At 45.7% G+C, this 24,440-nt stretch overlaps 1 protein-coding gene across 5 annotated transcripts in view; it reads left to right on the top strand.

Annotated features, from left to right (window-relative positions):
- The window catches only part of LOC121598520 (Ig-like and fibronectin type-III domain-containing protein 1), a 118,700-nt gene extending 102,106 nt beyond the window's left edge, over nucleotides 1-16,594 (top strand). For all 5 annotated transcript variants that reach the window (XM_041925490.1, XM_041925491.1, XM_041925492.1 and 2 more), the window contains 9 exons: nucleotides 9,038-9,172; nucleotides 9,983-10,879; nucleotides 12,685-13,775; nucleotides 13,840-14,298; nucleotides 14,384-14,630; nucleotides 14,703-14,881; nucleotides 14,949-15,445; nucleotides 15,523-15,970; nucleotides 16,045-16,594. In XM_041925490.1, coding sequence (XP_041781424.1) covers nucleotides 9,038-9,172; nucleotides 9,983-10,879; nucleotides 12,685-13,775; nucleotides 13,840-14,298; nucleotides 14,384-14,630; nucleotides 14,703-14,881; nucleotides 14,949-15,445; nucleotides 15,523-15,970; nucleotides 16,045-16,248 — 4,157 coding nt within the window. In that variant the 3' untranslated portion in view covers nucleotides 16,249-16,594. The remainder of the gene's footprint in view (nucleotides 1-9,037; nucleotides 9,173-9,982; nucleotides 10,880-12,684; nucleotides 13,776-13,839; nucleotides 14,299-14,383; nucleotides 14,631-14,702; nucleotides 14,882-14,948; nucleotides 15,446-15,522; nucleotides 15,971-16,044) is intronic.
- The last annotated feature ends 7,846 nt before the right edge of the window (nucleotides 16,595-24,440 follow it).

Here is a 24,440-nt window from a genome sequence, read left to right as displayed (position 1 = left end):
AGGGAAAGGGAGCTGTACGCACGGTACGCGAAACGTTTCATTTGTAGTTGGGCACGTACACCCAGCAACTTTTGCTTCATTATTCTTGTTTTTTTGCCCTTTTTGGGCTTCAGTATTTCAGACATGTGTGTGTGTTCGTGCGTGTATGTCTGGATCCGGGCGACGATGGTGACGACGACGACGACAGCAAAAACGAGCCAGATCATCTGCCTGTCCGTCGTGTCCCACCTGTGTGTCCCGCAGCCGAAACTTACCGAAAGAGTAAATAAAGTGAAAACAATTGAATTTAAAATTGTTTCACCGCACCCGGTTCTACGGCTTCGTTTCTCGATCCTCCCCACACAGAGCGCGCCTGTGATGTGATGAGGATGTGGGGGGGTGGAGATTGCAAATGGAGAACCACCACCACCCACGCCCTGTGCTGTGTGTCGTCGCCGGGAAGCATCGTTCCTAATTTTAATTAGAAAGTTTCGAGTAATTTATGCTACGCTCACTTATTAAGGGTGTACGAAACTCGTAAGCACAAAAGTTAAAGATACTTCTGCTTCCCCCTTTCCCTCGGGGGGAGTTGGTGAGTTTTCTCTCGCGAACGTCGCCACGTGTGTGTGTGTTTGTATGTCGCCAAAGAAACGATGCCACTATTGCTTTTTGGTAGGAGAAAACATATTTAAAAAAAAGGAACCAAAAGACTCCCTGTTACCGTCGTATACAGTCGCATAGAGTCGCTCAGACGCTTCTCCATTTCAGAAAGCTCCAATCGGTTGCCAATTTCTCGTGTGTATGTGTGTGTGTCTGTGCGTTGTTTCGGTCCCTTTCGGGTCTGTCTGTACCAATTGAAGTTGGCCGGAATCGGAAAACGCACCGACTTTGCGTATCGGAATGCGAAGGTAAAATTTATGTCCCTCGCTGTTTGCTCCTGGTGTGTTTCGTTGGTTGGTTGCCCCAAATGGTTCCGTGCTTTGGTGCGAAAGTGGGAATATCATATGTGTGTTTGTTGGCTCTATCGATTTCCATCGGTTGTGAGCCGGCCCAGTCCTTGAAAATGGGCTCAGCCCAATCCATTTCATTGTGCTTCATTAGTTGGTGGCAAATAGTTTCATTCCATTTGCCGGAAGGAGGAGGTGTGTAATAATTGCAGCCTGACAGTGTGTTTGCGAAAGTTTCTTCGTGCGCTATAAATTGTGCTTTACACCATCATAGGGGTTAGTGGAGTAAACGTGCATAGGGGAGTCCATAAATAACGTTTTCGGAGAGAAGGGACAGTTAGATGCGCTCTTCTGTGCGTGTGTGTGTGTGTGTGCATTGCAACAGCTGTTACCTTGGTGCATGTTTAAAGTCTAATTTGCTATTGACAAATATTTATGGATGAAAGTGCAGTAAACAAAGTTTAGCTCTGCTAGGAGATAACTCAGTTAGGGGTAGTTTGAAACAATTTTGACAAAACTATAAACGATTGGCCCTTAAATCGTATATCTGCATGAAATATGGTTCGATTCGGTAGCATTAGTGGCTTGGGGAATCTAAATATGATATTGTTTAGAAGGATCTAAGTGATACTGTTATGACTGTATCATGTCCCGCATATGCACTGCTGAGATTGAGAGCCTATTCTGACCCAACCTTTGAAGTCGTTCAATCATCTGCTATATCTGGTATATGATCATAATAAAAAAATGATCTGTTAGAGCAGGCATGAGCAATCTACGGCTGGCGAGTTTCGTCTATACCTTAGATCCTTAGAACAGTTACAAAAGAGAAGTAGTAAAATACCAGTCTGAAGTCAGGCACTGTTTTAGTTATTTGATTTTTGGAGGTCACATTCTCCAAAGGTAATGGTAGTAATGGTTACCTAATTCATATAATGCTCTAAGAATATCACTAACATCATTTCCAGAACTGCTGAGGACTCTTTTTGATTACAGTTTTGGTTTTGATTACTCTAGTAAAATGGTTTGATTAAACTCAACATTTTGGAAAGTGACATGCCCTAAAGCTGGTAGAGTAGACACTAAACACTTGGGATTTTCAGAAATAGATCACACAATTTTACACAGATCTTATAGTTATAGTGATCTTTTGCATTTTTTCATTAAACCTTCCATAAAATTTAGTAAGTTTTAAGAGATTAAGGGTTTTACAGAATTACTTTACAGGAGATCTTTGTTGGGAGTCGTCCCTACTCTATGGGATGTAGAAAAATTTGCAATCCGTACGACTTCAAGTACTCACGAAAGTGATAGTGAACAAGCTCAGTGGTGGTCAGCACAGAAATGAGATCTTGGCGTTCTGAAGTTTCAAACGCTATTAACTAGTCTATGTATAAGGAACACTTCTCCAAAAAATATTGGATACTGTGTTCGATGGATTCTGTGGAAGAGAACAATTAGTCGGAAGCAGAATATTGCAAAGGGGAATCCAGAACTACATACCAATCAAGACATGCAGACATGAACCGAATATCCCAAATAATGTTGTACCAATGGAGAAGAAGTAGCTCATTGTCTTACTCTACTCTGTCCATCTGTTTTAAACATGAATCTTAGAGGACTGAAGTGCTGCGATATGAGGTGTAAACGATAGCTTCAATGTTGTTTTTCTCAAGATGAGCAAATTATGCTTTAATATTCCCTGAAGATGCTCTTTCATTTGGGATTAACTTTCGCCAATTTCTCACATCCCCCATCGTAACGCAATGATCTCAACGAACCAAATAAAAACCCTTTCAAAGGCACCAAAAATGCATTACTATGTTACCGGCTGTAACTACGCCATACAAATGTTGCCTACCTCGACGGCTAACAACCAAACGGAAGAGCACTGAAAAAGCTCAAGTACTTCAATTAATGTAGCAACTGCACTGCCGCATATGTACGCCGCATTCTTCACCGAAACGCATAATTCAGTGTCACTTTGGAGCAAGCGTAGCGTATCCTTTCGCTGCGTCAGACCTCCGATGCGTGCTAGAAGAATACACAGCCATTTGAAAAACGCACTGCTCACATAGCCGCCGTCCCCAAGAGCAGACGAAACGGATGAGATACTTTGTACTCTATTTCTTCTCTATCGTCTCCCCCAACCACCTGCCCGCTGGAGATTACCCATCAGTCACTTGGTGCCTGAAGTTTTGGTCCATCGTGCGAATCCGCGCCTGCAAGCGACAACTTCACAGTACGCCAACAGAGCCAGATCAAAGGATCTTCCCGACTTTGGGGGTCCGGCATCGAAATGGGCGTGCTGAATGGATATATAGGCAGGCGAGAAAAAAAGCATACACACACGCGTACACTTTTCAGGACAGTTCCGTTGTCTGTAGTTCTGCAGACGGGCAACGCCGGTCCGTTGGTTAGGTTACGCTTTGTGTCATTTGCACGCTTTTCAGTCAACTGGTACGGAAAAGCGATTTACCGGAACACGATCCAGTAACTCGACCAGCGAGAGAGAGAGAGAGAGAGAGAGAGAGAGAAATAGAGAAAGAGGGTGGTGATGGGTCTTGAACGATTTCACCCGACACGGAGTGGGAAGGTCCATGTCGCGCGCGCGCCCGCGCATATCGCTCAGTAAATCAACACGTAAGACAGACGGGACAAACAGACAACCGTCGCGTTAGTAGTTTTCTGTGTCCGGGCTTTCTCTATGCCCTGGCTACATCCGGCTTTCTGCGCCTTTGCGTCCAAGCGGCAGCGCTTCACGGTCGGCGATTCCCTGGCGACCGCCCCGATACACGTGTGGTGTGTGTCTGCGCTCCTTGGTTTGTTTATCTTTTGCCTCACAGTGCCCAAACGCGGCGGGCGTTAGCGTGGTAAGGTAAGAGGATAAAAGTTTTCATCACATCGTCCGCTAACTGGCGAACAGTGGCATCCTTTTGTTGTGTGTCTTTGTAATGCCGTCCGGTTTGATACGAAGCCATTTCATTTTCGCCATTGTTTTGCTACGTTACGATCCGGCTTTTTCCCGGTTCTATCACGGGAGGCGGTGTAGCATTGCATTGTTGCCTGATTTGTGATGAAACGTTGCGTTTTGAAACAGTTGGCACCCGTTTGGGTGGAAACAAGGATTAACGAAACGGGTGCACAGGTTTTGTAACGCTGCAGGTGTGGATGCTTGCGCTGTGAAGCGTTTGCTTGATCAGAAAAGCTGTTGGACATAGTAGTCCATAGTTTGCTTCGCACAAGCACATTGGAACGAGCTTCAACTGTCTCAATTCATTGCATTCTAGTGTTAGTGGGAGACATTGTCTGTACGCGGTAGTGTAATTTCAATTTTCACTAGCGCATCTGGCGGCAGCTGATCGAAGCATGTTTCTAAACCATTTCCAACCAATCGATGGTTTGCTATTATTCCTTCGCGGTTTAGATGGATTTCAAAATGACACAATTTTTAAAAATGACTACCATCATGACAATTTCAGAGCGAATGCCATCGTCTTATCGTATATTTCTGTGTTTTCATGATTTTGTTAGAGGTTTTCATACAACTTATTCCAATGCCGATCTGAATTCTTGTTGCCTGATATTATTATTCAAACAAAAGAATTTCTATCTTCATGCCATAAATAGTGGAGTATGCCAATTGAGACATGTTTTGCTTATTTTTTAAATTTGAAAAATATTTAATGTAAGCCTGGCATTATCTGAACTGCAATGTTTATGCCGAACTACAGTTTTATCTTTACAATTAACATTTTTTTTATGTTCGGAATTCCATGAAACCTTCTACAAACCCCAATTCAATTTCAGTTTCATCAGCTCTTGCTGCTAATTGATCTCATACAGAAATTAGTATATAAAATTTGCTTTACATGATGGAATACTGCAAATTAATATGAGTCTATATAATTCCTTCCTAGGAAGTGTTGTTTTTTATCTGTCTTTTTTTCCTCTCTGTCACTCCTGCTGTAATAGTTAAGTGGGTGTAATATTCCAATTTTCAAATCAAATTTATGTCACAAGCTTATTAAAGTTTTTTTTTTGGTATTTTACTTTAAACGTGTTTGTAAACCAGAAAAATGTACGTGTTTTCTTTTGTTCATCATAATAGGGGGTTTCAGAGTTTCTCGTAGTTGTAGGATACTTTCTTGACCTCTTCGTATAAGAAATGATCTAATTTTGTAGGGAATCGAATACTATGACACCCTTGTTGGACAAATCTAACTGGAATTTCCATTTTGACAGTCCAAAAAAGGTGCTATAGAGTCCAATTCCAAAGTCCATTTTCCTTGAGAAAGAGTGAAAAAAGTGTCCCCCAGTTTTCCCCTGTATGAAGTGATTCCTGGCTAGAATACGGACTAACAAACACATTATTCTGTACCGACATTTGATCTTTAATCTTTGTGTAACAAACTTGTTTCATTTTATTCCTATTTTTTTTATATACATTAGACCTTGATTTTTTAACTATTTTCACAGCAAACAAAAATGAATGGCTTTAATTGTGTTCCATAACAAAATCTGAATCCCTGCCAAACTACTTTTGAACTATAATTACATAGATACAAAATAACCAGAAATCCTTTTACCACACCCAAGCCGAAGAAAACTAAATAAAACATAAAAGCAAACAACCTTGTTAGTGCACTGCTACTACTACTACTGCTACTACTACTACTACTACTACTACTACTACCACTACTATTTCCACAGCGAAAAGAACTTTCCGAAGAAATAGAAAATTAAATTTCATTTCCCATCGTTCCCATTATGTGATTTGCCACACATTTTCTTCACCTCGGTGTAATTCGTGGCGGACTTCGCTTTCGCGTAAGGGAAGCCACCACCGACCGGCGAAAAGGTGCAAGACGGTGATTAAAAAACATCACAATAGCAACAGCAACAACAACACCAACAACAGCTACAACTCCTTTTCCCGGTTTGTTCTGCGTTGAGTTGAGGCAAGAATGTTGTCTGTACTTCTCAAAACACCGAAGGAGACCGACCAGGTTGTACTATTGCTAGTACCACTACTACTACTACTACTACTACTACTACTACTACTACCACCACTACCATTACCTGTTTCCTGAAGACTTTTCTAGCTCGGTGTTCGCTAATTATTTTCCTCCGTTGTTTCCTCGGCACCAGCGTGTGTGTGTGTGTGTGACAACGGACCCGTAAGCGGACTACCATTACCTGCTCCGTCCGGTTACGAACGGGTTACACCATTGCCCCGTTGAAGCACCATCACCACCATCTCTCCCGTGAAGTGATACTTTCATTTCTCACAGCACTTGGCAAGCTCTCGCTTCTCGCTCCTCTACCTCACGGTCGAAAGGACGGGATTTAGCGCGTAAAGTACCAGGCATCTCCAACTGCTTCACTTCACAGCTTCGGCGACCGTGGCCGTCCGCGGCAGCAAACGGCACGGAATGCGGGCAGGAAGGAGCTTCCTCTTGGTACAGAAGCGCAACCACTGCACCCGTACAGCCCATTACGAGCGTTAGAGCAAGTGGAGTGCACCACGACTTTTCTTTCGTTCTTGCTTTTTTTTCTTCCTCTTACGCGTTTACCAAAAGCCACGAGAAACCTTTCGTGCTTTAATTTCTTAGCAACTCCAGTGACCATTTCGCGGGAAGTTGTTGCGCTGTTTTATGTACCGCGGTGAATTCTGGTGTAAAATGGGGAAGCGGGGAAAGTGAAAGTTAAACTTCAACTTCCTTTGATGTTTGGTATCGTTTTTTTTTCTTGTATCCATTTCGAAAAGAAATGTACTAGCTTTGGTAAGATCCTTTAAAATGTTTTATTACTTATTTTATTTAATTTTGTTTCTTTTTATGCACAGAAACCAGTTTGCTAGTTTGATAGGGGTGTGTTTTTATGTGTCTAGTTTCTTACTCATAAAATAGTTCTTTATGTAATAGTAATTCATTTGAGTTGAACAAATCGCTTGAAACATTATGAATATTAATGATGGTTATGCAACACATGGCATAAATCTGATGCCAAATTGTTTTACAGGGTTGTCCAAGTCACTTCCGTATGTGCTCATCATTATTCACCACCTCTCCAAGATGTTTTTCAACAGCTGTTAACAAATTTTAATAGTATCAGCTCAAATTTTCAATTCTTAAGGCCTGTACCCCGGCCTGTATCCGTACTCGCTAGTGTAATATCGATTTTCACTAGTGCATCTGGCGGTGGAAGCTTTGTTTGATCATCGAGGGAATGGTCGTGCCCGATCTCAAATTTAAGTAGCTTTTTCACCCTTTTTCTATAAATTTCAAAGCTTTTCCAATCCAGATTAAGTAAAAAAAAACATGGAAAAATAACATTTTCTAAAGCGACTCCAAATTGTTTGGCTTATACACTAGCGAGTACGGACAATGTACACCGGCCTTTACACATGATTTTCAACACATCACAAAGAACGGGCAAACTCAGTCCAGCATGAGACGTGTTGAAAATTATGTGGAAGAACTGAAACATTATTGTGATTGAAATGCAACATTTGACAGCTATTGAAAAACATCTTGCAAGCAATGAAAAATGTTGCAGACATTGGAAATTGACTCGGAAAACAATGATTGTTAATGTTATTTACCGTTTTGAAGACGATTTTTAAATGTTTATAAATAGACAACCAAATCCTTTGGATCAAATTAGTGTTGGGAGCTCCGGATTGGATCCGTGAATCCAATCCGACTCCGACGTTCTTGATGCGGATGTCTTGATAGCTACACTCGTTAGCTAAAATTCTATCGTCTATGTGCGTATCGGTAAAAACCGGTATATTGCGTTTCCATAGTTTTCTGGTTGTTTCCAGATTTTATCCTAACATTTTTCAAACAACTATTTCAAACAATTTTGAGCAACGTTCAATACATTGTTGAATAGTTCAAAATAACTAATTGAATCTAAATAATTTCTGGAATAATAAGTACATGATATGATATGAGCCCAGACACAAATAATAAAATATTCAAAAATTCTCATGAAACTTAGAGTATTTAGTTGCGTGAATATACAGCATATAGCGTGCACCGTATAGTGCAGACGAAGGAATTCAAATTAGGATGTGTAGTTTTAAGTTACTTGTTATGCATTTACTAAGCATAATGAAATTTACCCAAGAATTTAAACAAAGGCTAAAAATTATTCCAGGTCAACTAGCTCCCCGTCAACTCTGGAGCTAATCCGGATTCGAATCCGAAAGCCACTGGATTCGGATCAATCTAAATCCGGCTGCAGGCCCATTTAGCCCATCACTAGACATATTCTTCATCAAATACCCGAACTATGGAGTATCACATTGAATTTCATCATCCCTATTATTTCTCGTTGGATTTATGCGCTTCCAGAAAATATAACTAGTACGCTAGTTATTGTGATAATCCTGTTAAACCACTTCGCAAGTTGCGGTCCGGACATCACACATTGTGCCTTGAGGCATCAGCAAAGAACAGACGATCAAACAAACTTCTGTAGAATCAAGCATTTTAATTAATAACACTTCAGGGACTGTGACAAATATTAACTAAATAGTTCAACAGTACATCTACTTTAACATCAACATTTGTAACATGGAATTTAAATGTCTTTGTCCGGTGATTGATACTTTGAGTAAAATTATTAATGTTGTTCCCTTCCAGAGCACACAATCGATACAGAGTTAAACATGGATTACAAGTGTTAAATTAATCTTATACACAGCTGACATCTTAAGCTTGCTCAGATTACAGTGATACTTCATCTCCTCTAAGTGCTGTAGAAACTCCAAGTATCTCAAACAATGTCATCTTCATTCTCCAATTTCAATAGGAAGCCATATAAAAGAAGCATTAAAATGTCGTTTTCTTTTTAACATTAATGGAATGTCAAATACAAATATAAAACCCTCCATTAAAATGGGAGCCCCACAAGCCCCTATTTCCATTATTCTCTTCGCTTTAACAATGCTGAAAATAGTTTTAATTATGACTCATACATATTTTCTGTGTGTAGCAAAAACAATTGTTTGCCATTGCAATCAGACATTTCACAAGGACTTCCCACTTTTGTCTGTCGTCTCATTATTATTTATATGTTTGTTTGTTTCCTCCTTTCAGCACCCAAGGGCAGAACACCACTCGGCGGTGACGTATGGGTGCTGCTCATCAAGGAAACGCGCCTGAACGATTCCGACGTGTACGTGTGCGAGGTGAACAGTGACCCGATTGTAAGGAGCTTCCACCCACTAACAGGTAATTATCACGACCGTCTCTACCGTCTGCGTTCCCCAACGAAGAAAACCTTTATACTGTATGCCGTGGCGCCTTGCGAGTTAAAAGACAAAAGGGGAAAGGATGTAACAAACGGGCTACCCGACAGCCAAGGTCGGGAGTGTTAGTATTGTTGCATCATTACAACGAGCTCATTACAACGTGTAGCTTACAACGTACAAAAGCGTCAAATTCTGGACGATGGCGGTACACCACGGCAGGATGGCAAAAGAAAAGCAGTGCATAAATTAATGATCCCTTTATTTTACACAAACAATTTTGTGCAAGCATTCAAATTCTATGCATGTGTAAGAGTTGGGATGTACTTTAAGCAAGCTTCCTCGTTTCGTACACTCATTTAAAACGACCGTTAAGCTCTTTGCATCGCGAGAGGGTATGATCAAAGTTTTGCCAGTCTTACGCCGTCGCCAAACGCCAAACAATCCATAGAGAAATACTATTACCGGGAGTTAAGAACATCTTAGCTATCCGGCACACTATCTAAATGGAACTGTGCGCTGCGCTGCGAGGGCGTCACCAAGGGTAAAGTTTTGCTTCCCCTATACTTTTGCGCCCGAAGCCCTCCCAAGATGTCACGACCCGCACGGAAGACGCCGTGCGCACTGGCAACTTTTTCCATTAAAATCGCTATTTTTTTTTTTTTTTGCTTGCTTGCTTGCTTGCATGTCCTCGCGGTTTTTTGCGATTGTGTGTTCGTAAAACTATCACCGCGGGGAGGCAAAACTGCTTCAAACACTAATCTCCATCTCCTCTCTCTCTCTCGCTCGGCAGTGCGACAGCCGAAAAAGAAAACGGCCACCACCAGCCGGAACGCAACCGACTCGCCGAGCACCACGGCATCCCCGGCAGCGTCAACAGCGTCCCCCGAAGCGGCCGGTGCCACCTCGGAAGCGGACGAGGAGGACGATTCCTCGTCGGACGTGTACACCGACTCGGAGGAGGAGGTCAGCCCGGACGGTGTGCCGCTGGTGACGCACGATTTCACCGACTGCTGCCACGCGAACAACGTGTCGGACGCGTGCATGGGCTTCTGCGTGCTGCACAACATCCTGGACGGATCGGCGGGCGCCGAGCCGGAACAGTGCGAGCGGGACTTCCCGAACATCGTGCGGTGCATGGCGGACGGGCGCAACCACGTGCCGTGCTGTGTGGAGAAGGGCATACCGGACCTGTGCCAGGACATGTGCCGCGGCGAGTACACACCATTTACCGATCTGCTCAAGTCACGCGTCTCCTGCGTACAGCACACGCTGCCCGGGCTGCAGTGCATACTGGACAACATACAGCGCCTGCCGTCGGAACCGCAGTCCGTGTCGGTGGAACCGCTGACGGAGCGGTCGCTGCAGGTTAGCTGGCAGGCGCCGGAGCGGCTGGGCGGAAGTGTGAAGTACTACCAGATCAATGCAACCCGGCTGCACGCGTTCGATCAGGACTATTTGGCGAATGCGACGACCGCGGAGAGCGGCGGCCTGGTGACGCTGCAGGTGTCGGCGGATCAGACGACGGCCGTCCTGTCCAACCTGACGCCCTTCACGATGTACACGGTGACGGTGAGCGCGCACAACGATCACGGCTCGAGCCTGCCCAGCATGCGGATCCGTGCGCTGACGCTGGAGGGTGGCGTCGTTAGCAAGCAGACGAGTGTGGCCGTCGTACCGGTTCTGCCAGGTAAGTGGAGATGATGCGCAGTGGAGACATCAAATTTAATTAGCCAATTAAGTGGTGCGCGGTCAATCCCGAATGTCATTCTCTCAATCCGACCATCATAATAGAGTTGTTGGGAGTGTTTCCAGGGATGTTTTTTTTTTCTTCTCGAGGACATTAAAAAAACTGTGCCACTAATGGTAGAGTCATGTTCAAGACGGTACGTGAGATAGACAGGCAAAAAGACAAGTCACCGGGTCAATATGACTGTGTGCCCAGTGTAACGCTTACTGTGCCCAGCAGATGCGGCTCGATAACATCGGGAGTGGTTTTAATGTAACACAACGGCACACCATCAAATCATGGCCAAAGGAGTTCGTCACTGGAGTTGCTTCGAGTTGAGGCGTTGGGAGGGTTTGGAGAACGACAATCAACTGCCCGGGCACGTATTGACGGGACGACATGACTTTTGCATTCTGCGAGGAAGCTACGAAAGAAGCAGAAAGATAAACATCGTACCAAAGCGTGAACCTAGTGCTAGTAGGGCTGTGCCGAGCTCGTCTCCCCTATCCTTCCCCGATGGACTCGCTGAAGTTCGATCGATTATTTATCCATTTTTTAAAACATTCTCCTTTGCGCTTCTTCTAGCGTGCGGGAGGAGATATCGTTTAGCAGCGTCCAATCTGTTCCTGGAACGTCGGGCTATCGATTAGCAAATCGATAAAGCTGCATTCCAAGCAGAGGGCAATGTAGCTCTGTATGTCGCTTGTTTTTTTCCGCTGTAGCGAATAATTTAGGCTTGAATTATTACGTGAAACATTTTTGCTTTGCATTCCTGATTATGAAGAGAGTACAGCGAGTAATCAATATCCTTCCAGACGTTTCTTCTGTGATAATTCCAGACATGATTTTTAAGCGTTTCCTGAAGCATTGGGATTAGTGATGTGCTCTCTGGAGCGTATTCACGACTCCGATCCGACTCCGACTATTGTTAGTCCGATTCTGACTCTGGCAAAATCGGAACCACTAGTCCCGCCCGGAGTTTGAATCGTTCGGAGTTGTCTGGATTGGAGTACTTTGGAGTCGTCCTGAGTCATCCGAAGTTGTCCGGAGTCGTCCGGAGTTGTACTGAGTCATCCGAAATCGTCCGGTGTTGTCCGGTGTCGGAGTCTTCTGAAGTTGTCCGGAGTTGTCCGAAGCCCTCTGGAGTTGTCTGGAGTCGTCCATAGTTGTTCGGAGTCGTCCGCAGTCGTTCGGAGTCGTTCGAAGTCGTAGTCGTCTAGGCTGGAGTATTTTGGAGTAGTCCAGATTCTTCCGGAGTTGTCCAAAGTCGTCCGAAATTACCCTGAGTCGGAGTCGTCAGGAGTCGTCCATGGTCGTCCTGAGTTGTCCGAAGTTGTCTAGAGTCGTCCAGAGTTTTCCTGAGTCCTCCAGAGTCATCCGGAGTCATCCGGAGTCGTTTTTGTCGCCTTTGTTTAGAAGTCCGACTCCGCCTGATTCTAGATGGTTCCGGACGACTCCGGATGACTCCAACTCCGGGAGAATGTGGACGACTCCGGCGACATGAACATGTTCCACCGAACAACTCCTGACGACTTTAAGCAATTCCATATGACTCCAGAAGATTCTAAACGACTCCTGATAATACTGGGCGGACCTACCTTCTGGAGTCTGTTCCGAAATTATCGGAATCAGTTCGGAGACGACTGCGGATTTTTACCAACTTTCCCCATCATTATTTGGGATGTTGGAAAGATGTATTATTGCCTCCAAAAAAGAAAGTTCCCTCCTTAATCCACTTCCCAATACACTTCCCCACTTCTTCCCAGATGTGCGCGGCTGCTGCATGAAGAAGGGCATCACGCACCGGACCTGCCTGGAGAAGATGTGCGATCCGGTCAAGGCGGACTTCACCGAGGTGCCCGACCTGATGGTTTGCGCACCGTGGGCCAACATCACCTTTGCCTGCCTGGCGAACAACATCGACCACACGCCGTGCTGCAAGAGCCGTGGCATCCCCGAGGGTTGCCTTTCCTTCTGCTCCGGCACCGTGAAAGCGATCAACTTCAACTACTTCAAGTGTCTGCAGTACATGTCCGAGTACAGCAGCTGTCTGCTGCAGGGGTACGGCGTGCTGTCAGGGCCTCCCTCGAAGCTGAAAGCCCCCCTAATCGCCAGCCACTTTGTCGTGCTGGAATGGAAGCCTCCCAAGATCCTGCCCGACACGGTCACCGCGTACCATCTGCACTATCGCCGGCTCGGTAGCGGGGAGGAGTACAGCGTGCTGGAGAAAGATCAAGCCCCGGTCATTGTGGAGGATCTGGAGGCGGCCACCTACTACGAAGCGTTCGTCGTGGCGGTGAATGCGCACGGCAAGGGTGGCCCCTCGCCGCGCCTAGTGTTCCAGACGAAGCGTGACGTGGCGGCGGAACCGGCCCACACACACTACAACATATCGGCGTGCTGTCACGCCTCGGGATTGCTGCCCCAGTGTGCTCCACTCTGTAGTTACGATGCGAAGATGTCGGACATCCAGAAGCTGGGCAATACGTGTCGCGGCCAGATCGGTACCATTGTGCGCTGCAGTGCTGGTGGGCGAGATCATACGGCCTGCTGTGCCCGCCGTGCCGTTCCACCCAAGTGTCAGTCGCTGTGCCGCGGGGTGATTACGAGCTCACCGGCCGATTGTTTACCCTTCGCGGGGAACATTATTCAGTGCTTTGAGGAGGGCATTGGACACATTCCGGCGCCGGTGGAGGACCTGCACGTAACGTCCGTCACGAACACGTCGATCTCGCTGGCCTGGGTGCCGTCCGAGCTGGACGCGAACAGTACGGAAAACAAACCGTCCGACTATCTCGTCCAGTACGGCAAGGTGAACAACATGACCATGTACGAAACTGTGATCAAGCTGGAGCATGTAAGTAGACTGCGCGTGCGATCTTGTTAGGGCCGGATATATTGTAATATTGGTACATCCACAGGAACTCAACACCACTGAAACGGACATCGAGCTGAAAGATCTTGAGCCGAAAGCACTGTACCGCATCACGGTAGTGTCGCGCGGCGAGCACGGCACATCCCTTCCCTCGTCCATGCTGCTGATCAACACGTCGCGCACCGATTCGGCCAGCACGGTGTACGGAGCGCCCTCGCCACCGCACTCGCTGGCAGTGTCCGCGCACAGCGCCACCTGGATCACGGTGTCCTGGCAGCCGCCCGAGTTTTCCCACCCGCACGAAAGCATCACCTATCGCGTCATACACAAGGTGGCGAACAACTACACCGTGATCGACACGCGGCTGCTGTGGGTGCGCGTTAACAACCTGCTGCCGAACACGCAGCACATCGTGTACGTGGTGGCGATCGGGTCCAAGGGCACCAGCCTGCCGTCGGAGACGCTCGTCGCCTGGACGGATCCGGCCCTGCCCGCCTATGTGGATGTAAGTATTGTTTCGCTCTCGGTGAGATCGTAGGATCGTTTGGCATTGATGCCATTGTGTGGCTCTATCTGTCCCAACCAAACAGCCCCCGACGGTACATCCGTCCGACATCATCACCGAGGGCGGCTCCATGACGATACTCTGCCTCGCGATGGGCAATCCGGCGCCCACCATTTCGCTCTACGTCGGTGGCCACCTGGTGCGGCAGGACACCTCCCGCCACATGATCACGGTGATCCACAACGTCACGACGGATATGGAGCACATTTCCTGCTACGCCGACAACGGTTACGGCATCCCGATGCAGGCAGCCAAGAAGGTCAACATTAGCTGTACGTTTGGGTGTCCTTTTTCGCGCTAGATACGGTCTCACTAATGGTTTCTTGCTTGGCTCTACCTTCTAGTTGCACCGCGCATTCAAGCTTCGGGCATTACGGTGGCATCGGTGGGCGAGTCCGTGGACCTCAAGTGTACGATCCGTGCCCGTCCCATCCCGAAAACTATGTTCTGGCGGGATCACGATGGACGCGTACCGGTGATTCAGGGCGGCAACTACGACATGTCGATGAAGAATGACGTCGATGTGAGTTTTCGCAAGCCCCGTTGTAGCATCCCTTCGTTGTACTGATCGGTTTTCCCTCCCTCTCCAGGACAACTCCCTGTACGTGATGACGCTGACGATCGCGAAGCTAAGCTCGCAGGACGTGGGCGATTACTTCTGCCACGCGGAGAATGCGCTCGGCTCGTCCACCCGTGCCGTCTCGGTGCGCATCCGCAACACGGCTGCGTCGTCGAACATTTCCGAGTGCTGCACGGCGCAGAACGTGTCGGCCGCGTGCATGAGCGCCTGCTCGTTCTACATCGACATCGAGAGCGTGATCGACCGGCCGGAGTGCATCGTGGACTTTGACAAGCTGATGCGGTGTGCGGCGGACGGGTCGGACCACCGGGGCTGCTGTGCGTCGAAGGACGTGCCGCGCCGCTGCCTGAACTGGTGCCGCGGCGAGCCGATCACGCCGCCCGGCATCTGTGCGCTGCAGCACACGCGCACGATCGTCGGCTGCTTCCAGGAGAACCGGGAGCGGCTGCCGGGACCCCCGCAGAACCTGAAGGTGCAGGTGCTGAGCGACGAGGAGGTGCTGATTCGGTAAGAGAAAGTCAATGCGTCATTGGTGGAGAAGGAAATTGATTTTGCTAATAATTTGTGCTTCCACCCAACAACAGGTGGGATCCACCGGCCAAGAACCCCAGCACGGTCGAAGGCTACCGGGTGTTCTGGCACGATCTGGAACCGGTCACCGACAACCTGTCGAACGTGATCAACGGGCTCGCAACGAGCCGGCTGGACGCGAAGGAGACGAGCATCAAGCTGGAGGGCCTGAAGCCGCACGTCATGTACGAGCTGGTGATCAAGGCGGGCAACCATCTCGGTGCGTCGGTCCTCTCGGAACCGCTGCGGTTCACGCTCGGCGACCAGCACATCACCAGCGCGTCGCACGGCACGAACGCGGGCGTGGTGAGCGGCATCGTGGCCGGCCTGCTGGCGATCGTGCTCGCGATCGCCGCCCTCTTCGTCGTGAAGCGGGGCAAGTTCGGGCCGAAGCAGGCGAACGGGGGCGTCGCGTTCGAGAACCCGAGCTATCTGCGCGAGATGAACGTCGAGCATGTGCAGGTAAGCGGTGTCGGTGTTGGGTTAATTAAATAAAAAAAAAACACTTTTGATAACACTTTGCTTTGCCCTAAAAGATTCCAGCCGTGTCCGGGCCGGGCGTCGGCAATGGAGCCGACTGGCGGCAGGAATCGCTGCACGCGGCAGCGAACGGTACCGCCACGACCGGGCTGAACCACGACAACGCGGTCGTCCCGATGGCGACCGAGGTCAACCCGTCGCTGTACGAGGAGCTGAAGCTCGGCCACGATCGGGCCGGGTTCAAGCGGCTGGTGTCCTAGGAAACGATGCTGACGGCCGACCCGGTGGCAGCGGCACCGGCCGGCGGGCCCAGCACGGTACTTGTACATACCGGTGGACAGTTTTAGATGTGATCGTCCGGCCCGGGAGGGGCGGTATTTGTATTTTGTACTCACTTTGGACCTGCGACACACGACGTGAGACGATGTGTGAGGGAGCGGAGTGGTCGAATTTTTTGCAATGCAAGGACGATATTGTAGCGCGTAAGGAATGCAGCGTGGTACAGTGGAGATGGTAGGGAATGTAATTAGAGTCACTTCTTCTTCTACTGCTGTTAGAGGGAGAGAGAGAGAGAGAGAGAGAGAGAGAGAGAGAGAGAGAGAGAGAGAAAAAGATAACGCATAATCGTGATGGTGTGATAAAGGAATTGTGGTGTTTTGTTGTGTTCTTTCTCTCACTCTCTCTGTCTCTATCAACCAAATCCAATAACTGCAAAGTAGCAGCAAATGACCAGACACAAACGTACACACACCCGTGTGCAAGTACACGCTCTAGTCAAATAATGGAACCGGAAACAAGTCTCTTGGCAGAAGTGATGGGGCACGTCAGGGCATTATTGAACATCGGAATGGGGCGAAATCAAGTTAACACAGACATTAGTTACCATCGATCCACCAAGGAGGAAGGCGCGCCTACCAGTGTGACCACTCGGCCCGAAACCGATCCTCCCCTGTCGAACCGTAATGCGCGTGTGTAATCGCAGTAATCGCTGTGTCTTTTTATCCATTTTAGTACGTTAGCGTGTCACACCGCAATGAGTTAGAGTGAACTTGACTTGCAAAAGGCAATAATTATTTAAACCACCCCCAAAAAAAAATAGACAAACACTCACACACACACAGATATTCCCAGTTTAGTAGCACAACAAGCATATAGAGGACGCCACCGTACCGAACACAGTAGTAGCAAGAATTATCGGTTTAGTTTGTAAAAGTGATAAGGTAAAACCCCGGCAAGCGAACGAGCGAAAAGCCCCAAAACCACCAAACCCCCCCCCCCCCCCACGTGTTACGTGTTATGTTGGAAGGTGGCGTTTATATGCTTTGCAACGAACAGCCACTGCAGCACTTTAGTACACAGACACACACCATTCCCTCCCTTTGCAACTGTATCGTGCCGTTAACGGGAGCATGAACGAAGTTAGAAAAGGGGGGTGGTGTATGATGATGAAAGGAAACATTTTATTGGAGAAAGGCTGTTTGAGACATTTGCGTGCACCAGCACGCACGAGCGTATGTCGGTGTGCGTGTACTTGTTGCGAGCATATTTAAAGTGAACGACGATAAACGAGAAAGGCGGTGTGTGTGTGTGTGTTGTTTGTAGCATTCGGGCGGGCGACCTGGTCAGAGTGTTGTAGAAGGGAAGGAAGCAATAAATTTGAGGATAGTTTTTTATAATAAAACAAAATATTACACATTAAATGCGAACAACAGAGAGAGGGGGTGGCGGGGTTTTTTTACATGGTACGAAGTTGGATATCACAAGGAGGGCATGGGATTTCTTCTTCTTCTTCTTTGGCTCAACAACCGATGCCGGTCAAGGCCTGCTAACCCACTTGTGGGGTTGGCTTTCAGTGACTTATTGATTTCCCCCCATAGCAGGATAGTCAGTCCTACGTATGGCGGCACGGTCTATTTGGGGCTTGAACCCATGACGGGCATGTTGTTAAGTCGTACGAGTTGACGACTGTACCATGAGACCGGCTCGGGCATGGGATTTACAGTATTTATTTTCAGAAGTTGAGTCTTCGCCGGGGATCAAACGCGTTAACGCGCCTGATTCTACAAGGTCTTTCAAAGATCGATTCCCATTTGAAGCGTCCAGGTGTTCTTAGTACTTACTTTACTGTATAGTGGTGCGGTAACTAGTTGAGTGTGATTCGGATCTTGGATCCTCTATGAGTTTGATTACCTCCAATCAAATTCCAATTCTGAATAAATAAAAAACGGATGTGACTCTGTAATTCCGGATCAGTCCAGACTGAATCCAAACGAGTCCGGAATAATCCAGACGATTTTCAGGATGTCTTTGGTTGACTCTAGTTAAGTCTAGTTGAGTACGAACATCTCCGGACGATCGCATTTGGGTTCAGATGATTTTGGAAGACCCCGGACAATTTCAGCTGACATCGGTCAAGTACGAATGAGACCGGAAGATTTGAACAGCAATGACTCCGGTTGACTCCGAGCGACATCTGATGCCGTCTGTAGACTCTCCGAACGACTCCGGGTGTGACTGGATGGATCTGGAGGACTCCCGCTAAGTTCCGATGACTCTGGACTATACCGGACGACTCCGGTTGTGTTTAGATTAGTCCGGACGACTTCCAGCGACATCGGGTAACTCCAATTGACTCTACGGACGACTCCAGATGACTTCGTTTGACTCTCCGGACGACTATAAACGACGCAGGCTCAGACGACTCCGGTCGAAGTCGGTATAATCCAGATGGGTCCGCATGAGACCAGTTGAATATGCACGATCCAGACGAATTTGGATGATTCTGGTTGACAAAGGATGTCATAGTTATGAAACTAAATCTAATATTAATTACGCATTCTTCACCCATGGTAACATACGTAAATCTAGAAAAGCCCAGTGTCTCACGCCGATGGAAAGAAATACAAAATCGCAACAGCGATTCAACATAGAATGTCGTTCTTACAATGTATTTCACCTAATAAATATTTTTCTGTTTCTGATATGGTACAACAACAACAATCTAAATCTGCCTCTTGTAATCAGAATAGTCAGCGCTACGAATTGAACCACATCAAGCATGAGATCACGGATCTCTACCGCATAACCAGCCAAAATGTGTAAACAAATCGACACGCAATCGTTGATTTCAAGAGAGTTTATTCTTTGATTAATTATACGTAGCATTACCAAAGGGTCCTTAATTTAATCTGAACTGGATAGTATACTTGGTATCACCTTGCGGCATCACCAATATGTTCCCGTTTCCTTTGAACATTGTGTTGAGGTTCACACAGTGCTGGGTTTAACGGTATGCCGACAGGGCGACCGACTCCGTCAGTTTGGGGGCTCCGTGGATAGTGTTCAGCTTATCTAATAGTTAGTAAAGTAGACCCGTGGACGATGGATGATGGGGCCTCGGGACCAAGGAACCCAGAGCACTCCTCATTCCCGCTAGACTCTTTTTACCACTGAGCCACTGAGTTATTCATCGAATGTGAATGGCAGTAAAAAGCTCAATGCTTCAAGTTTTTTCAGGTTTCAAAATGCATCTAATTTCACTTCAATGTAATATATTACCAACTGACCGGTGACCATATACGACCATCAATATCTTTCCCGTCCACCCAACGAGGACCCAAAAAGATATTAAGCTTTCCAAAGATATGTGTCAAATGATGCACTGGTCCTAGGAATCCGGACCCAATTTCACCCAAAACGGCCAAGGCTACAATATTTAGCACACTTCAATCTTTGTAATAATGGCATTTTTGGGTCATCACCTTATTGCTTATTGTTCTTTGGTTGCACATTTCGAATTACCAGGTATGACGAACATCAAGTGCTTCCTTGGGGGAACGGTGGGGCTTAGAGGAAAAGTTCAAAATGTTCCTGTTTGCTCACACTCACTCTCCCCCGAAGCGATTTTTGGTTATAGCACCATCTTCTTTTACAACTAGACTAGACCCGTGTTTAAACTATTCCAACCGGAGAAGGTTATCAATCTCAAACCATTGTACATGGTTCACTACTACCGACACAGTGGCTTGATATTGGAAATACAAATCGCAAAACTGTGCTCACTCCACTTTTTTGTTGTTTTTTTTTTTTGGTTTGCCAAGGTAACAACAATCCAACCGATAAAGCGTCTCCCGCTCTGATGACAGCCACAACCGGAACGAGTAACTTTTTCTCCCACATTGCAATATACCTTTGCTAACACACCAACACACACATGCACATACTAATATTACCAACCAAAGATGCATCTTGCAATGAAGCACCATTTTGTACTGCATGTCTTGTACGCTCGCTTGTACCGAATCGAAAAGGGCCCGGATCCTTGGATTTCCAAACGAAACAGGATGATGCAAGGGGTAGAAAAAAATAAAACTAGGAAACAACCTGTGCACTGATACGAAAAGTCTTCGTTCTCGTCCACCCCCATCTCCTCCCACCCGTAGGGAGAAGAATGCCAACTTTTGTTGGTGGCAGGAAATACTTTTTGTGGGAGGGGCAGGCAAACTTTTCGCTTAGCAAAATGGAAAGAAAGTTCCGAACCGGTGTTCGGTTGTGTGTTGATCTGCTTGGGTAACCATGCACCAGTGACGTAGCAGCGTGGGCTCTGTGCAAGAGATTTAGCCCTGCAATGGTTGCTAGATTTGAGTGCATGCTTGTGAGTGGTATGCTTAGCTCTCGGTCACTGCGATCCCACTCGCAACGTGTCGTCGTTTGTCATCCATATTTATGCGTGCACAAGTTTTTCGAAACAAACCAGAGGTGGGGGGGGGGTAGATGCCCGAAGCAGAACAACGGCATTAATATGCATTTCGAAGTAGGGCATATGCGGCAGAGGGGTTTGTAAGAGGTTTGAGGATATTTTTTTAAATACAACTGTCCCAAAAAGTTTTTGTGGACTCTGAGACAGAGCTTTTCGGGCAAGCGAGCGTCATCTTGCGTCCGAGTGAATGAGCTTAATTTGCAGATGGTCACGGGCGCATCGTTCATGCAGCAACTTTGGGCCTTACTTTTGTGATACTATTCATTCAATAATAGTATGCAATTATGAGTTTGATTCAAAAGAGGCAACACACTGTAACTGTCAAAAACAAATCCTACTACTAATTGACGTTTCATACAACGAAATTGTTTGGAAAAGCAATCTGAAAGCGCATAGAGCACAACTTTTTTTCTCTCTCTCTTCAATGATTTACTAACTTATAGAAGAAGCAGTTTGGCTTTTTTCAGCACCATACAACATCAATTACTTAATCTTGCAACTCTATACAGCTTGGAGGATACAAGATATTGGTTTGCCTGCTTTTCCATGTTCCGCGGATCTCCCAAACTAGAAAAGTCTGACGACCTTCAGAGTATCATCAGAAATTAAATAGCACATTAATGGGCCACTTGTTTGTAGCGAACTCTTTCGTGCTCCTGGAGTTTTGAGTTTTACATTTGTTTTGAATGTTTAGTTGTAGTATGATTCATTTTTTTTTTAATTTGATGTTGTTAGAACCACTGTATCAATTCAATGTACAAGCCCGAACACCAAGGAAGTAATCCACACAACACAAGACAAGACCACAAATCTTGTATAAGCTCGTAGAGAAGGTAACAATGGAACAGAGAGTTCGAAAGACGTACTATATGTTGATTCTTCATATTGATGATCTCAATTCCATGCTCTGCTAAACTATAACAATAATCCAATTCTTTACCCCAAAATATTTACATATAAGGAGGTAATCAGCAAAATACATGACCATAAGTAGGCTCTTGAATCATTGAAAAATTCATTTTCAGTAACTTTTTGGCTCCCTGTTCGGTCATGCTTTACATGAAGCTTCTAGGAAGTATTCACAATCCACAGGAGCTCCGGGGACAGCGGGGATGTAAACTTGAATTCCGTAGAAATTGATCCCAACACGATGGAAAACCTTTGTAGCGTAACCAAGCGTAACTAAAAAGCAGATCCCCTTACCGTTCAACGACTTCTAGATTACTATAAAATACGTAGAAGTACGATACGAGGTACGATGAAAGTTATAGACCAAAGAGTAATGTACGAAGGCACGTGAAACTCCTTAAAACCCCTGATTCCATGCTGCTCAATTGCTCACAGCTCTGAAGATTGAAGAATCAAGTGTGTCAAGTTTGTATGCAGCATTTTGAAACTTGCTCAGAACTCATGCCCCACAACCAGACAAAAGCGCTGAAACCAGTTGGAAAGAAATTTACAAACCACAAGAACATAGAATAAACGGGGAACTCCCTTCCAGAAGGTCTTAAAACGTTTAAGCTTTGATTAGACACGATGAACAAAGTCATATCTGATCTAAAGTTGCATACAAAAGCATCAGTGATTGCTAAGTAACAGTCCCATGATCAAAGTTTCACTCTGTTTGTCGTTCGATCCGCGATCGACTAGATCCTTTCGAACCTCTGAATCAAGATGGACGATCATCTTTTGCTATTGCACATTTATCTGTTAAAGGTTCACGATAGAATATGAAACAATTTAAAGGCTTATCAGTATCGCAAAAACTACTTCATCGATTCGGAGCAAGAGTACGGGAGAAGAACCTCATATGAATACCAAACTTTTCTTGGAACGAAATTGCTGGATTACATCTTATCTCCTGCTTCCTTGTTACAACTTCCGCAATTCTCTCCAACAAGAGACAAGAGCATAGAAACAACAAAAAAATCAAACACGTGAAACAACACATGGAGAAAACTTTCCACCAGACCAGTGTGTGCAACACGAAACCACAAATCGAACATCTGTACACCATCCGACAACAGGTACAGTAAGTACGTGGGAAATGTTCCAATACTATTTACAACGTTACAACGCCCCACAATAGATACAGCCGGGTAGCAGGTGCTGCTACGTCTGGATGAGATGGGTGGAGGCTGGTTGCACTCTACGTTCGTCTGTTCGGTGTTCCCAAGATTGTGTGCCAAGTGGAAGGAGAAACATTCCTTCGCGTAGAAACCAACGTGTTTGCTATACTTTTGATTCGTGCCTTGGTCTTGCAATCGATGCATGTCCCATTTATGGAAGGCTCTACTCAAATCTACACCACACGTTTGGCGCGTGATAAGAGGGTAAAGAAGAACGTTTGAACTCTGGGAATTTTACCGTGTTTTGATGCTTTTTCATGCTTTTCTTCACGAAGCTTACTACAGTTATCGAATTCAGCCCTATGTGTGCTATAAATATAGAGTAACTGTACCAATATTCGGCAGTGTACCTGTTTTCGGCAGGGTAACTAAAAACGTGTAATTACGATAAAAAAACGCGTTGAAAATAGTCTCCACGCATATTTTTAAATAGAGATGTACTCATTTGTTCTTCATATACGAAGTATCACATCATTTCCATGCATATTTTTCAAAATATCAAACAAAATGTGCGGAGTTCACAATTTTTCGGCAGATTTGCTGTCAGCCAATAGTTCGGCAGGTTTCATTATTAGGAGAACCGGAGCACTAACACAATTAAAGGGTGGTTTTTATGAAAGATTATATGGGTGCAGCAGTCATTCTAGCCCGCTTGAAATTTTAAAATCACGAAAAACAAGCCATTTTTCTCTTTAAATGCTGCCGAAAAAGGGTACACGGTAAATGTTGATTTTTGACAGATAACGCACTTTTGATTTTGCTGCATATTCATTTATAACTTGATCAGAACACTACAATGCGTATGTCGACACATAAAACTACATTTCTTGTATCAAATTTCACCAATTTCACTATAAATAATCCAATAACTTGAGAGAAAAGTAATAATTTGTGAGCCAGTCGGAGCAGTACTCTACAGCCGCCAGGCAGTCTCATTTCTCCAATGCCTACTTTGTTTGTAACTCAAATCAAAATGACTATAAAAATTGCCAGCAATATGCCCAAAATAGACAGCATAAAATTAATCATTTAAGTACTTTTCAGCACCAATCTTAGGAAAGTGAAAGTGTAAAACTATTTTAAAAATTTTGGCTATCTATTGGCATTGCTTAAAACATTTACCGACCCGTATTCGTGTTGCCGAAAATAGGAGTACAGCCTGCCGAAAATATGTCCAAACTGCCGAAAATGAAAACAAAAACAGTGTTTGCATTTTCACGAATATCTCTAAAAACTACATTTAACTCGGCAAATAAAAAATAGCACAACCTAATACGATAGTTTATCGTTCAAAATAATGTCACTCTCATGAAAAATAATAAAATCGTTTTTGTGAAACTGCTGCACTAACCTGTCCAATATTGGTACATTTACCCTAAATTGAAAAATAAACAATAAATATGGAGTAGATTTCATGATAGATTTGCATGTATGATTTGTTTGCATGTATGAGTTCCAACAAAAGGCGGCTAATGCAAGGATAATTGACAAATAGTCATACAAACTGATAGCACTTTAGTCACAAACTTGCAACACTCATTGTAACAATCAACCGGGCGCCTCC

The sequence above is a fragment of the Anopheles merus genome, chromosome 3L, assembly GCF_017562075.2.
Source record: "Anopheles merus strain MAF chromosome 3L, AmerM5.1, whole genome shotgun sequence".
Lineage (NCBI taxonomy): Eukaryota > Metazoa > Arthropoda > Insecta > Diptera > Culicidae > Anopheles > Anopheles merus.
This window is presented reverse-complemented; position numbering and strand designations above follow the sequence as displayed.